We start from the raw sequence: 16,497 nt of genomic DNA on the forward strand, positions 1-16,497 counted from the left end.
TCAGATATTGATAATAAAATAAACCGCTTGAAATTGAACTTCAGAATTGTAAAATACTGCAAACCAACACATATGAGTGATTCAGCATCTACATTTAATAATGTTAAAGAGGTTTAATATATATTAAATAGATTATAAACCTCACCATTTTGTTGGAGGGCAGTATGTGCACTATTCTGTGCTTCTGAATGGCTGTATTTCAATGTCTGTGGTGTTGTCTGGTGCAAATAGCTAAATTGCTCATCGCTGCAAATCTATGTGGTTATCTTAGGACACGGGGTTACAATGTAACCTGCTCACCCACTGTTTACGTTTGCATTATTTATATTATTTGCTAATTAATAACCATTGGAAGAGTCAAAAACTTACATACAGCACCTTAAATATAGCGATAGATGATACAGATTCCACATGTAGTATATCTTGAAGCTCATTCTATACATTTTGAGCATACTTGGGGTGTACTCACACTAGGCACGGTTGTCTTGAACTGTGGCCAGGTGCAAATGCCCCCATCCCCTATGCCAGGACTCACACTGTATTTTACCTTCCAAGCCTGAGCACGCTTGCGTCATCGATGATGTGACTGTTCAGGTTTAAAGAGAAGCGCTCTCGCTCAGCACAGTGGAGATTGCTTTAGTTCTATTGTTTTGTATTATTTTAAGTCATTTGATATGCAGTGACACACAGTCAAATCTTTTGCTGAACAGAAAGTCCCCGTGCTGCAGGTGTTAGGAGGTTTGCTGAAGGTGCAGCTGATGTGCATCAAGGTGTTTGCATCTTTGATTAACTATGACAGTGCGTGTTTATTGAAAAGTAAGAATGATTAATAAATCTATATGAAACAGTCCCTTAAAAGTGAGGTTGTGTCTTCAGTTTTGGGCTCAGCCGCACTTTGCTCTCACACTACAAGCGTACCGCGCCAAAGCCTAACGGTACTGTGCTCTGGCACACCTCTTCCAACCAGGCCAGTCCACTGTGCTGAGCGAGAGTGCTTCTCTTCAAAACTGGTCAACTGAACCGGGCCCCGTGCCCGATTCAGAGCACTCACACCTGTCAAACAATCCATAAAATAGGGATCAAATGCACTTGGTCACCGTTCGGATGGCCTAGTGTGAGTACACCCTTGTAGATGTACAGATTTTACACAAAAACAAACCTGTGTGTGTCTAACAATGTGGGTGTACAGGGGGAAATACACATATCAGATTGAATTTTAAGGGATATGAGAAAGATTTTTTTAAATACAATAAAAATCAATAAATAACATTTTTAACTGATGAATTTGACCCAGCGTTTGGTTAATACAACCCAGCAGTTTTGTCAGCATAACACTTTTTTTGTAACACTTTGTAGAGTTTGCATGTTGTCCCCTTGTTGGAGTGGGTTTCCTCCAGGTGCTCTGGTTTTCCCCACAGTCCAAACACATGCGCTATAGGGGAATTCAGCAAACTGAATTGGCCGTAGTGCATGAGAGTGTGTGTGAATCACAGTGTATGGGTGTTTTCCAGTACTGGGTTAAAGCTGGAATGGCATTCGCTGTGTAAAATATGTGTTGGAATAGTTGGCGGTTCATTCCGCTGTGGTGACCCCTGATGAATAAAGGGACTAAGCCAAAGGAAAATGAAAGAATGAGTGTTACTGATTGACTTTTGATAAATTAACTAAAATATTCATAATAATTTTTATTTCTTTTTATATTTAATACTTTAACTACTATTTTGATTTACAGTGCGGCAATAGAGTTTTAAATTTGCTTAATTAAAATTAATTAAACAGCAAAACAATAACATTTCTGAAAGTGCCCACCAAGGGTTAATTTATTTGATCGAAAATACAGTAAATAAACGACAATATTCTTAAGCCTGCTTTACAATTACAATACAATTAACAATATAATTTGAAATTCAATGTATTCCCATGATGAAAAGCTGAATTCTCATCACCATTACTCCAGGCTTCAGTGTTTACCTTTAGTAATAATTCAAGAAGAAATCATTATTGTAATCAATATTAAAAAAATAGTTCAACTGCTTCACATTTTTATGCAAACTGCAGCATTTAATCAATGTAATTAAGTCTTTAAAACGCGCCTTTTTATTTCCCAGGCTTAAATTAGCTTCTGGAATTTCACTGTGGTCTCAGACTCCTGCACCTCATTAAATATGATTAACATATGAATTATAATTAATAAAAGAAGTGGGCTGCTATACTTTCAACCCAAAACACAAAGAAATCAAATAAGGTGTTTGAAGAGACAGTTCAGCCAAAAAAAACAATTACCTCAGCATTTACTCTCTGCCATTTGGTTTTAAACCTTGATGAAAGAAGATGTTTATAAACATGCTGGTAGCTGGCACCAATTGACTTCCATAGTAAGAAAATAGACTACCATGGAAGTCAATTGATGCCAGCTACCAGCGTTTTTAGAAGTATCTTATTTGTGTTCAACAGAAGGTTTGGGTGCACTATCCCTTTAATAAATGTGGTGTCTAAAATAAACATTAACAGTATTAGGGCATCACGGTGGCACAGTGGGTAGCACAACCCCCTCACAGCAAGAAGGTAGATGGTTTGAGCCTGGCTAAGTCAGTTGGCATTTCTGTGTGGAGTTTGCATGTTCTCCCCGTGTTGGTGTGGGTTTCTTCCAGGTGCTCCGGTGTCCCCCACAGTCCAAACACATGTGCTATAGGGGAATGGACTAAGCAAAATTGTCCATAGTGTATGTGTGCGAATGCAAAAGTGTATGGGTGTTTCCCAGTGGTGGGTTGCAGCTGGAAGGGCACCCGCTGTGTAAAACATATGCTGGATAAGTTGGCGGTTCATTCCACTGTGGTGACCCCTGATTATTAAAGGGACTAAGCCGAAGGAAAATGAATGAATGAACAATATTACTGATCTTGCCTATTATACTTGTATAAATGACCAGTTAATTAATTAAAGTTGCCGTGAAGTGCTTTGAAATGTGCAATTTTTTATTCGATGATTGACAATCTCAACTGAAACATGAAGAGAGGGTGGAGCATAAAGTAGCTCCTCCCCTTTAAAAAAAACAGCCAATAGTGTTTTGGTTTATCACAGCTCTGCCAGTGAGAGTGGTTGAGCTCAAGTGCATCAAATGAGAAGCAAATGAGAAGTATCTTAAAGGGGGCGGGGCTTGTCAGATACTAGAGAGCATTTGATTGGCCAGAAGATTTGATGAGAGACTGAAGTGTGAGTTAGCATCAAAAAAATTGTTGATCCATTTAGGTGAAAGTGAAAAACTGCAAACTTTGGATGTTTATATCATTTTTATATCTTGTAAATGTAAAATTTGTCACTGTTTCAGAGCACACTGGCTTATATATATCCTTAAGACTAACAGACAGATACTAACATCTAAAAAACTGTATTTTAATTTCACGGGACCTTTAAGAATAATGTGATGAATACTATTGTATTTATGCTGTTGAATGCTTGATTCTGATTGGCTGATGAGCATTTCAAAATATGCAGTTGTTTTCAGATAAACACACAGCTAAAGTAACATATCTGTTAATTAACAGTTTCTGTATTTCTGTTTTCGGTTTACTTCCGGTTGTGAATTGCATTATGGGATGCTGATCTCTGCTCTGTCGACTTTTGATGTTGAAAATTCAACTCTACAGTTTCACAGAGTGACTTTATTGACATTTTAGTAGTTTGAAATAATATAATGTATAAGAAATAATATATAAAGAAATGAGTCTGCAAAATAACAGAAAATGTACTGGGAGTGGATTACAAGAGTTTTGTAGCGTAATTTACAACACCAACACAGACAAAATAGCACTGCAAACCATTAAAAATATTAATAAAAGTCCCTTTTTCAAACATTTCAAGGTTAAAAGTAAAAGTTTTCAAGATCAAAAGTAAAAGTTTTCGAGATCAAGCTCCCATAATGCAATTCAGAAGCATAAATAAATGGGAAAAATTTTTCAGTGAAGAAAAAATTGAGCTGGTCTGGTTTGGCGATCCTAACCCTCTGCGTGTATTAGGTTTTGGTAAGCTATCAACTTATCAAAAACCTGTTGTTAGAAACCTTGGGTTTCATTTCAATAGTGATCTGAAATTTAACAAACAAGTAAATTCAGTTGTTAAATCCAGTTTTTCCATCTACGACTTGTGGCGAAGTGAAGTCATTCCTCTCTTTTAATGAACTTGAGAAGGTGATCCATGCTTTTATTTTGGGAAGACTTGACTATTGCACTTCTCTATATGTGGGTATTAGTCAAAATGCCCTAAATAGATAGCATTTAGTCCAAAATGCAGCTGCGAGACTTCTGACAGGGACTCGCAAGTATGAGCACATATCCCCAGTTCTTTCCTCCCTAGGCTGGCGGCCTGTTAGGTCACGGATTGATTTGAAACTATTAATTTTTGTTTTAAATGATCTGGCACCACCTTACTTATCAGACCTCCTACATGTATATAATCCTGGTAGGGCACTAAGGTCTTCTGATCCGTTTTAATCTTTCTATACCATGGTCCCGTTGTAAGCGATGTGGGGATCGGGCTTTTGCTGTTATCGCACCAAAACTCTGGAATGGGCTCTTACCCCACATCAGACACACTCCAACTCTGTTTTTAAAAAGCGTTTGACACGCCATTCTTTTTAATTGTTGCCTTATGTTTTAGTTGTTATCTATGGGATGTAGGTTTTATTTTAATTTAGTATTGATTGTGTTCAGCACTTTGGGCAACGTTGTGTTGTAAAAAATGTGCTATATAAACAAACTAACTAACCAACATGAATCACAAAATTCAGAACACTGCTAATTTACAGATATGTTTTACAGTGCAGGCAGGTTTTGAGTGCATTACAGATTCATATCACTAGAAAACGTGTGTGTTTTTTTCTTCTGTTAACTGGTCCAGGTAATACTTCGCTCTGAGCAGTAAAGGATTGACCCTTGGTTTGATTTGAAGGATGACCTGGTGCAGAAAGCTCCAGAAATGGCTTTAAGGAGTTAATAATGTGATCTTACTTATAGTGTGTCCTGGGGTGGAGAGGGACGTCCCGTCTGGTGAAGGGTGAAACGGTTGCTGAACCTTGGTCCGGATGATCCTGCACAGTAAATACAGTACATTCACTCACACAGTCTGTCTGTCTCGCTCCCATAATCTCAGATTTACTTCATATATCTGTGAGCAGACAGAAGGGATCAGATCCTGTCTGCCCGAGCAAGAAGCAGAGTTGCTGTACCTTTAAGGAGATATATATATATATATATATATATATATATATATATATATATATATATATATATATATATATATATATATATATATATATATATATATATAGTTGAAGTCAAAATTATTCGCCCTCCTGTATATTTTTTCCCCAGTTTATGTTTTACATTTCTAAACATAATAGTTTTAATAACTCATTTCTAATAGCTGATTTCTTCATCTTTTACATGATGACAGTACATTATATTTGACTAGATATTCTTCAAGACACTGGTATTCAGCTTAAAGTGACATTTAAAAGCTTAACTAGGTTAATTAGGGTAAAGTTAGGGTAATTAGGCAAGTCATTGTATCTCAATGGTTTGTTCTGGAGACAATCCAAAACTAATAATTCTTAAAGGGGCTAATATTGACCTTAAAATGATTTTATTCTAGCTGAAATAAAACAAATAAGACTTTCTCAAGAAGAAAAAATATTATAGGAAATACTGTGAAAAATTCCTTGCTCTGTTAAACATCATTTGGGATGTAATAAAATTAACAGAAGGGCTGATAATTCTGACTTCAAGTGTATATCAAAAAGCTCTTTTTCCTTGAGTGATCTCACAAACAAAGCATGAAATCACAATAATTGACCTCGATAATCGTCCTCACTGTATGCTCTGTACGTTTTTTATATAAATTTCCAGGATAAAAAGTTCTGATTTAGGTAAATGGGTGCCGAGATGCAAATTGAACACTGTAGATTATTATTATTATTATATCATTACTGTGCACATGAATCCCATTCAAATCTAAAATAAACGAGTTAGTTTAAAATAAATGCACACTGTATATAATCAAAGGGGCTCAATTTAAAAATATAATGCTTCTGACAGTCTCCCGTGCTCACTCAGGGTGCATTTGATTGATCAAAAACAGAAATTACTTGCGAGATTTTTAAATGTTAAATGTTATTACAATTTGAAAAAGCTAGTTTCTCTTTGTAATATTTTTTTGATGGATTTTTTTATCTTTAATTCATCTTTGTTATTTTAATTTCATTTATTCCAGCTGCATTTTCAGCATCATTACTTCAGTCTTCAGATTCATATATTTGTAGGACCTGTAATCAGTTTTTACTGGAATTTTTATCAAATGCAAAGCTTAAAAGAGCAGTGTTTATTTCTGTTTTATTAATTTAATAAATAGAAAGGATCAGATCTTGACTCGAGAGAGAAGCAGAGCCGCTGTACCTTTAAGGAGAGATATACAGTTGAAGTCAGATTTGTTAGTCCCCTTTATTAGTTTCCTTTATTAAATATTTCCCAAATGATGTTTAACAGAGCAAGGAAATTTTCACAGTAGGTCTGATAATATTCTTTCTTCTGGAGAAAGTCTTGTTTGTTTTATTTCGGCTAGAATAAAAGCAGTTTTTAATTTTTTAAGCACCATTTTAAGGTCAAAATTATTAGCCCCTTTAAGCTAGATTTTTTTTCAATAGTCTACAGAATAAACCATCATTATACAATAACTTGCCTAATTACCCTAACCTGCCTAGTTAACCTAATTAACCTAGTTAAGCCTTTAAATGGCACTTTAAGCTGTATAGAAGTGTCTTGAAAATTATCTTGTCTAATATTATTTACTGTCATCATGGCAAAGATAAAATAAATCAGTTATTAGAGATGAGTTATTAAAACTATTATGTTTAGAAATGTGTTGAAAAAATCTTCACTCCAAACGCCCTCAACGTTTGCTCTGTTTTTATCCAAAACTCCAGGATAAAAATTCTGAATTAGGTAAATGCTGAAAATGCTGTAAATTACTATTATTATATCATCACTGTGCATATTAATCCCATTCACATCTATATAATAAATGAGCTAAGCAAAAATGTCTCTCGTGTGAAAGTCTGACAGTCTCTCGTTCTCACTCAGGGTGCATTTATTTGATCAAAAACAACAACATAAGACAAAAAGTTAGTTATATTACAATTTAAACTAGCCATTTCCTCTATGTAATTAAATTTTATTATTTTTAAAAAGTTTTTATGTAATATTTGTAATTATAATTTATTCCAATGATGTAAAGCTGCATTTTCAGCATCATTACTTCAGTCTTCAGTGTCACATGATCTCTCAGAAATCACTATAATATGCTTAATTTATGCATTAATGATTATTATCAGTGTTGAAAGCAGCTGATTCATATTTTTCTGGGAACTGTAATCCATTTTTTGGGATTTTTAGCAAATGCATAGCTTAAAAGAACAGTGTTTATTTCTGTTTTATTAATTTATGTTTAAAAAAAAAGCAGACAGAATGGATCAGATCCTGTCTAGTTGTTTAAGCAGAGCCGCTGTAGCTTTAAGGAGAGATATATATTGAAAAGCTCTTTTTCCTTGAGTGATCTCGCAAACAAAGCATGAAATCACAACAATTCACCTCGGTAATCGTCCTCACCGCGCACTCGGTGTGTGTTTTTGCGCCTCAGGCTTTGGTTCTAGCGTGGATGAGGTTCTATTGATCTAGACTCCAGGATAAAAAAGTTCTGAATTAGCCACATGGGTACCCGGGATGCAAATGGAAAGCTATAAATTATATGTGACAGGAAAGCAATAGTTGCTCAGTGCGGTGTACAAGCTTACGCCAGCATTTGATTCTGTTAATCTGAACGGCACTTTGGGAAAAGGGCCCGCTGTCACGCTCATTTGTAAACTTTAGATCTATTCATCACCAATGGATTTGCTTCTGTTTCAACAAACGCATCTACAGCTGAGGTCAAATTTATTATTATTATTTTAATTTTTCTTCAACAGAGAAAAGATTTTTTCACAGTATTTCCTATAATATTTTTTCTTCTGGAGAAAGTCTTATTTGTTTTATTTCGGCTAGAACATAAGCAGTTTAAAATTTTTTTAAACCACATTTTAAGGTCAATATTATTAGCCCCCTTAATATTTTTTTTATTGTCTACAGAACATAGCATCGTTATACCTAATAATTACCCTAACTTAACCTAATTAACCTAGTAACTTTAAGCTGAATACTAGTATCTTGAAAAATATTTAGTAAAATATAATGCAATAATTGTATATAATGGGAGTGTGTATGGATGTTTCCCGTGATGGGTTGCAGCTGAAAGGGCATCTGCTGCGTAAAACATGTGCTGGATAAGTTGACGGTTCATTCTGCTGTGGCGACCCCAGATTAATAAAGGTACTAAGCCGAAAAGAAAATGAATGAATTATGAAATGGAGGTCACTGATTCGAGTCCCGGCTGGGTCAGTTGACATTTCTGTGTGAGTTTGTTCTCTCAATGTTGGCCTGGGTTTCCTCCGGGTGCTCCGGTTTCCTCCACAGTCCAAACACATTCGCTATAGGTGAATTGAATAAATTAAATTGGCCAAAGGGTATTAGTGTGTGTGAGAGTGAGTGTTTCCCAGTACTAGGTTGCAGCTGGAAGGGCATCAGCTGCGTAAAACATATGCTGGAATAGTTGGTGGTTCATTCCGCTGTGGCGACCTCTAAAATAGAGACTGAGCCGAAGGAAAATGAATAAAAGAAAATGATAAATTCAGTTATTAGAATATAGTTATTAAAATAACCCGGTAAAAAAATGCTGGGTTCAACACAAATTAATTAAGTTAACTTATCATTTTTGAAAATTTAAGTAGATTGAACATAAAACAAGGCGATGCAGTGGCGCATTAGGTAGTGCTGCCGCCTCACAGCAAGAAGGTCACTGGTTCGAGCCTCGGCAGGGCCAGTTGGCATTTCTGTGTGGAGTTTGCATGTTCTCCCTGCGTTCGCGTGGGTTTCCTCCGGTTTCCCCCACAAGTCCAGACATGCGATACAGGTGAACTGGGTAAGCTAAATTGTCCATAGTGTATGTGTGTGAATGAGTGTGTGGATGTTTCCCAGTGATGGGTTGCAACTGGAAGGGCATCCGCTGCGTAAAACATGTGCTTGATAAGTTGGCGGTTCATTCCGCAGTGGCGACACCAGATTTATAAAGGGACTAAACCGAAAAGAAAATGAAAGAATGAATGAACATAAAACAATTAAACCATCCCAAAAACCGCAAGAATTGTGTTGTTTCAGCTCATTTTACATTAGTAGTTTGTTAGAAGTTACTTTTTTGAATGTATTATTAATATAAATATTATTATTATAGATATTATAATAAATATTATATAAATATTATTATTATGTAATTAACCGGAGCACTCGAAGGAAACCCACGCCAACACAGGGAGAACATGCAAACTCCACACAGAAATGCCAACTGGCCCAGCCGGGACTTGAACCAGCGACCTTCTTGCTGTGAGGTGACGGTGCTAACCACTGAGCCACAATGACTCCCTAAAATATATCTTCTTTCCATTACACAGAAATTGGGGGGAAAAAAACACAAGCGGGGGCTTATAATTCTGACTTCAATTGTACATACGAAAAAGCCTGTTTTTTGGGGGGGGGTTGCGACTTATTTTTCATTTCATGCCTCATGAAGATTATCGATTGTCAAAATATTTAGAATGTAGACACTGCATCTGCGGATAGTATTCAAAGCGCGAGTATATTCCCATTAAAATGAGCGCCGCTAATATTGATATCCACTGAAGTAAACATCAGCTTCAGGGATCTGTCCTCGGGCCGCTGAAATAGAGAACATGCTATCATGGCAGTGACAACATATCAATATTATATTACATTTCGCTCCTTAAAACCATTGTTTGACCCCTCTGCGTGGGCTGGGGAGAATAAATCTGCAGACTTTATCCAGAATCTATGTTTCTGTTATTGAATAAGTCATTGGGACGAGGGAATTAATGTCTGAAAATCCTCCGAAGAAATATTAAAATTGCTTTTACATGCGAGTCGATAATATTGAGCGCCGCTGAGGAGGTTTTTATAAGTCTGCCGGTTTCAGTGCTGTCACTTGTTGGCTGTGGAGACACTTTAGTACAACGGGAGCTCTGTAGCCCTTAATAATGTATGTTAAAGAAAAGTGTTTGGAGTTTGGATATCCTCTCACTGTCAACAGGCCCGTCTCGGTTTGCACACATAAAAAGACTCAAACTAGAGATTTTAAGACTTTATAGAATAAAGCAATCAATAAAACAGCAGCACAACTTGCAGAATTAATCAACAAACTCTTGAAGAAGTGAATTTGATCAGAATAGCCAAATATTATCAACAATACACTGTAAAAATACTGATAGCCTTAAATCTATAAGCTGAATCTAATTAACCTCATGAGTCATTTAAACTTACAGTATATTATAGTAAACTGACTTAAACAAAAAAACTCATAAAAATAAGCTGGAGTGTGATTAACTTAGTTTTATAAGTTACAATTACCTAATAACATAATGCCATGACTGATTGATCATATCATTTTCAAGTTTTTGTTGTTTCTAGTCCAAATATCTAATAATTCTTAAATCAAGAAGCATTTTCTAGACAAGTAAAACAAATATTGTTTTGTTTTCAGAAATAATGAGTCAAAATTAAGTGGGTTTTTCCTTAAAATAAGTTTAATAAACTGCCACTGGGATGAGTAAAAAAATCTACACTGAAAAAAAGTGTTGCATGCAAAACTGTTGCAAACAATTTATTTGTGTTAAATTTAAACAAACAAATTAAATTGAGCAATGTTCAACTTAATTTGTTTGTTTAAATTCAGCCCAAATAAATTGTTTACAACCACTTAACTTAAAAAAATTTAGTAAATCCAAGGAATTATCTTTGAATATTTTTTTTCAGTGTAGCTTTTGGTTTGAAATGTCAGATTATTAAGCTTTTTTTAAAGGAAAACCCCACTTCATTTTGACCCATCTCAGTTTGCCTACATAAAAAGACACAAACTAGAGATTTTAAGACTTTAAAGAATAAAGCAATCAATAAAACAGCAGCACAACGTGCAGAATTAATCAACAAACTCTTTATTTTACTTTAGAAGAAGTGAATTTGATCAGAATAGCCAAATATTATCAACCATACAAATATAATGATTGCCTTAAATCTATAAGCTGAATCAAATTAACCTCATGAGTCATTTAAACTTACAGTATATTATATTAAACTGACTTAAACCAAAAAACTCATAAAAATAAGCTGGAGTGTGATTAACTTAGTTTTATAAGTTATAATTACCTAATAACATAATGCCATGACTGATTGATCATGTCATTTTCAAGTTTTTGTTGTTTCTAGTCCAAATATCTAATAATTCTTAAATCGAGAAGCATTTTCTAGACAAGTAAAACAAATATTGTTTTGTTTTCAGAAATATTGAGTCAAAATGAAGTGGGTTTTTCCTTAAATTAAGTTTAATAATCTGCCACTGGGATGAGTAAAAAAATCTACACTGAAAAAAAGTGTTGCAAACAATTTATTTGTGTTAAATTTAAACAAACAAATGAAATTGAGCAATGTTCAACTTAATTTGTTTAAATTCAGCTCAAATAAATTGTTTACAACCACTAACGTAAAAAAAATGAGTAAATCCAAGGAATTATCTTTGAATATTTTTTTCAGTGTAGTTTTTGGTTTGAAATGTCAGATTATTTAGCTTTTTTTTAGGAAAACCCCACTTCATTTTGACCCGTCTCGGTTTGCACACACAAAAAGACACAAACCAGAGATTTTAAGACTTTAAAGAATGAAGCAATCAATAAAACAGCAGCACAACGTGCAGAATTAATCAACAAAACTCTTTATTTTACTTTTGAAGAAGTGAATTTGATCAGAATAGCCAAATATTATCAACAATACACTGTAAAAATACTGATTGCTTTAAATCTATAAGCTGAATCAAATTAACCTCATGAGTCATTTAAACTATATTATATTAAACTGACTTAAAACAGCTTGTCTAACTCATAAAATTAAACTGGAGCGTGATTAACTTATAGTTCAATAAGCTACAATTAGCTGAAAACATACTGTATGTTGGCATGACTTATTGATGATCATTTCCAGGTTTTTGTTGTTTCTAGTCTAAATATCTAATAATTCTTAAATCAAAAAGCATTTTCTAGACAAGTGAAACACATATTGTTTTGTTTTCAGAAATATTGAGTCAAAATTAAGTGGGTTTTTCCTTAAAATAAGTTTAATAATCTGCCACTGGGGATGAGTAAAAAAATCTAGTTTTTGATTTAAAATGTCAGATTATTTAGCTTTTTTTTAGGAAAACCCCACTTCATTTTGACCCGTCTCGGTTGGCACACACAAAAAGATATCAACTAGAGATTTTAACGCTTTAAAGAATAAAGCAATCAATAAAACAGCAGCACAACTTGTGTAATTAATCAACAAACTCTCTTTTTTTACTTTTGAAGAAGTGAATTTGATCAGAATAGCCAAATATTATCAACAGTACACTGTAAAAATACTGGTGGCCTTAAATCTATAAGCTGAATCAAATTAACCTCATGAGTCATTTAAACTATATTATATTAAACTGACTTAAAACAGCTTGTCTAACTCATAAAATTAAGCTGGAATGTGATTAACTAAGTTTAATAAGCTACAATTAACTGAAAACGTGTTGTCATGACTTATTGATCATATCATTTTTTTTGATATCAGGTTTTTGTTGTTTTTAGTCCAAATATCTAATAATTCTTACATCAAGAAGCATTTTCTAGACAAGTGAAACAAATATTGTTTTGTTTTCAGAAATACTGAGTCAAAATTAAGTTGGTTTTTCCTTAAATTAAGTTTAATAAACTGCCACTGGGATGGGTAAAAACTAAATCTAGTTTTTGATTTGAAATGTCAGATTATTTCGCTTTTTTTTTTTAGGAAAACCCCATTTAATTTTGACCCGTCTCGGTTGGCACACATAAAAAGATACCAACTAGAGATTTTAACGCTGTAAAGAATGAAGCAATCAATAAAACAGCAGCACAACTTGTGTAATTAACCAACAAAGTCTCTTTTTTTTCTTCTTTTTTTTACTTTTGAAGAAGTGAATTTGATCAGAATAGCCAAATATTATCAACAACACACTGTAAAAATACTGGTGGCCTTAAATCTATAAGCTGAATCAAATTAACCTAATGAGTCATTTAAACTATATTATATTAAACTGACTTAAAACAGCTTAACTCATAAAATTAAACTGGAACGTGATTAACTAAGTTTAATAAGCTACAATTAGCTGAAAACATGTGTTGTCTTGACTTATTGATCATATCATTTTTTTTTATATCAGGTTTTTGTTGTTTCTACCCCAAATATCTAATAATTCTTAAATCAAGAAGCATTTTCTAGACAAGTAAAACACATATTGTTTTGTTTTCAGAAATATTGAGTCAAAATTAAGTGGGTTTTTCCTTAAATTAAGTTTAATAATCTGCCACTGGGATGAGTAAAAACTAAATCTAGTTTTTGGGTTGGAATGGCAGATTATTTTGCTTGTTTTAAGGAAAATATCACTTAATTTGGACACTTTTTTTAAATAAAATAATATTTTGTACTTGTTTTTTGATTTAAGAACTTTTCTTTTTTTTTTTTTTTTTTTTGATCCAGAAAAAGTCAAAAACTTGAAAATAAGAAGCTTTTTTTTGTTTGCAGTGAACAGACTAGCTCAATTTGAGCTTTATTCAATAATCCAGTGCTTCATGCATGAGTATATTGACACACTTTGAAATAAAAACTAAATTGCCTTCCATCAAAGTTAAGCTATCCCTAATACAGTCTTTAAAAAGGGAGTCATATTTGCTGGCATTCATATTTTAATTTCCCTCATAAACAAAGACCTGCTTCCTGTTTCAAAATACATCCAGACTGAATTCAATTAGACTTTCGAGACGTTTAAGGGCTCCGGTAATTACATTAACGTACATTTTGCATTTATCTCACAAGTTCATGTCAAAAGACGTTCAAATGGCCCTTTTTAGGTGACCATGAGGCATGAAATGAATTTTTTTTTCCAGGCTTCTCTTCTGTTGTGTGAGGCGCTCTATTCTTTGCCATCGACTCATTAAAATGTAATGCAGAGTCTGGTTTTATGGAAGAGTGAATCTTAACCAAAGTTCAGCGCCTCACTGCTTCTTTTTAACGTTTTGATTTTCCACACAGGTCTGACACGCTACTCTAAAACACCATTTTAAGGATGTAAATAGGATCTTATTGGATTATGGATTACGCATGCTGCAGATTTCTCATAGTGAAGTCTAGGTGGATATTATCGATCATCATTCCATATGGAAATAATAAATAAATAATACTGAATTGTGAATGAAAATAAAACATTTTCATTCACAACAACACAACAGTTTATTTCTGTGTGGGATTATTTTCATTTTCATTTACATTCAGGTTCATTAATTAATGTATTAACTAACATAAACCAACTACTGTTCCAGTCTTAGTGAGTTCATTGCAATTTAAGTAACATTAAATAGTATTTATTAATACATAAATATAAAAATTCTTATATTTTTAATGTTAAACATTAGGCATTAAGATTAAATGCTTTAGAAGAGCTCACTTATGATGTCAAAAGAAAATCTTATAATAACATATTAACACAAATAAGCACCACACATCTTTCAACACATATAATGATCTCTCTATTGTCTCTTATCAGTTTTAAACATTATTAATTAATCTATAAACTAACATAACCCAATAATGAGCAATATTGTTACAGTATTAGTTCATTGTAATTTAAGTTACATTAAATAATATTCACTTAGACATTATTTAAATAACTCATTGCATTTTTAATATTGAAAATATTACTAGCTAAAATTAATAAGTAATTTTGTTCATGCACACCTGTTATCCAATGAAAAGCTTATAATAACATATTAACACAAATAAGCACCATGCATGTTTCTACACAAATAATTATAGGATCTTATTCATTTTAAACATCATTAATTATTGTATAAACTAACACAACCCAATAATGAGCAATATTATTACAGTATTATTTCACTGTAATTTAGGTTACATTAAATAACATTTACTGATATGTTATTAAAATAACTCATTGTATTTTTTATGTATTTTTAATGTTGAAAATATTATTAACTAAATAAGTAATTTAATAAGTACTTTAATAAGTAATTTTGTTCATGCACACTTATGTTATTAAAGGAAAATCTTATACATATTAACACAAACAAGCGCCACATCTTTCAACACAAATAATTATAATCTCTTATCATTTTTTTACTTCATTAATTAATATATAAATTTGCATAACCCAATGAGGAGCAATGTTATTACAGTATTAGTTCATTGTAATTAGTTACATTAAATAATATGGTAAGACTTTACAGTGAGGTTGTACTAGTTAATGTTAGTAAATGCATTTACTAGCATGAACAAACAATGAACAATAAATTTACTACAGTATTTGTTCATGTTAGTTAATGAAAGTACAGCTGTTCATTGTTAGTTCATGTTAACTCACGGCGCATTAACTAATGCAAACAAGCAAGAACTTGGATGTTAATAATGCATTAGTAAATGCTTAATTATGATTAATAAACGCTGTACAGGTATTGTTCAAACGTAGTTCCTGTTGGTAAACGCATTAACGAATGAACCTTATTGTACAGTGTGACCAATAATAATTACTAATACATCAATAAAATAACTCGTATTTTTAATGTTGAAATTAATATTAACCAAAATTAATAAGTCATTTAGAAGTATTGTTCATGCACACTCATGTTATCAGATTGAATCTTATTAAAATACGTATAAACCAGTGTGACACAATACATTATAGCCTAGTCTCTTGTCAAATTTATGAATTTGGGAAACACGAAAAAGCATCGTCCCAAATGACTTGATATGTATCTCTGAAAACAGAAGGAGCGGATAAATAATGGTAGGAACTCAAATGAGCAGCTCTGTCTCTCTTTTTCCAGGTCTGATCACCGTTCATTGATCGGTTTTCACTAGGTCAGATGAGATTTTAGAGCTTCAGTCAGTCATTGTTGCCGTAGTTTGAAGCAGGGGATTAAATTACACCCTTAAGACCACCGGGAAAGCCACAGAGCAGACCTTTATATTACCACAATGGTCTGATATTCACCAAAAATACCCGATCGGGCTACTTTAAAGGAAAAAAACCCCAAAAACGTTTATTTAAAAATTAGACGCAATGCGATTTTAGTTTAAAATAAATGCAGAATTTTTCCTTAAACAAATGATAATCAGACTATAGGATAAACTTTTTTTATTTCTCGTATGAAGAGTACTAAAAAACATGCTTAGTGCTCAAATTATCTTCATGTATATATCTGAAAAACCACGGTGACAAATT

General features: G+C 33.1%; 1 protein-coding gene across 1 annotated transcript in view; it reads right to left on the reverse strand.

The window, feature by feature from the left end:
- Positions 1-16,497, reverse strand: part of pax2b (paired box 2b) — a 74,336-nt gene that overhangs the window by 51,238 nt on the left and 6,601 nt on the right. The window contains exon 5 of the mRNA XM_056469030.1: positions 5,007-5,086. Within this exon, the coding sequence (XP_056325005.1) occupies positions 5,007-5,086 (80 nt within the window). The remainder of the gene's footprint in view (positions 1-5,006; positions 5,087-16,497) is intronic.

Source organism: Danio aesculapii, chromosome 12 (genome assembly GCF_903798145.1).
Source record: "Danio aesculapii chromosome 12, fDanAes4.1, whole genome shotgun sequence".
NCBI classification, from domain to species: domain Eukaryota; kingdom Metazoa; phylum Chordata; class Actinopteri; order Cypriniformes; family Danionidae; genus Danio; species Danio aesculapii.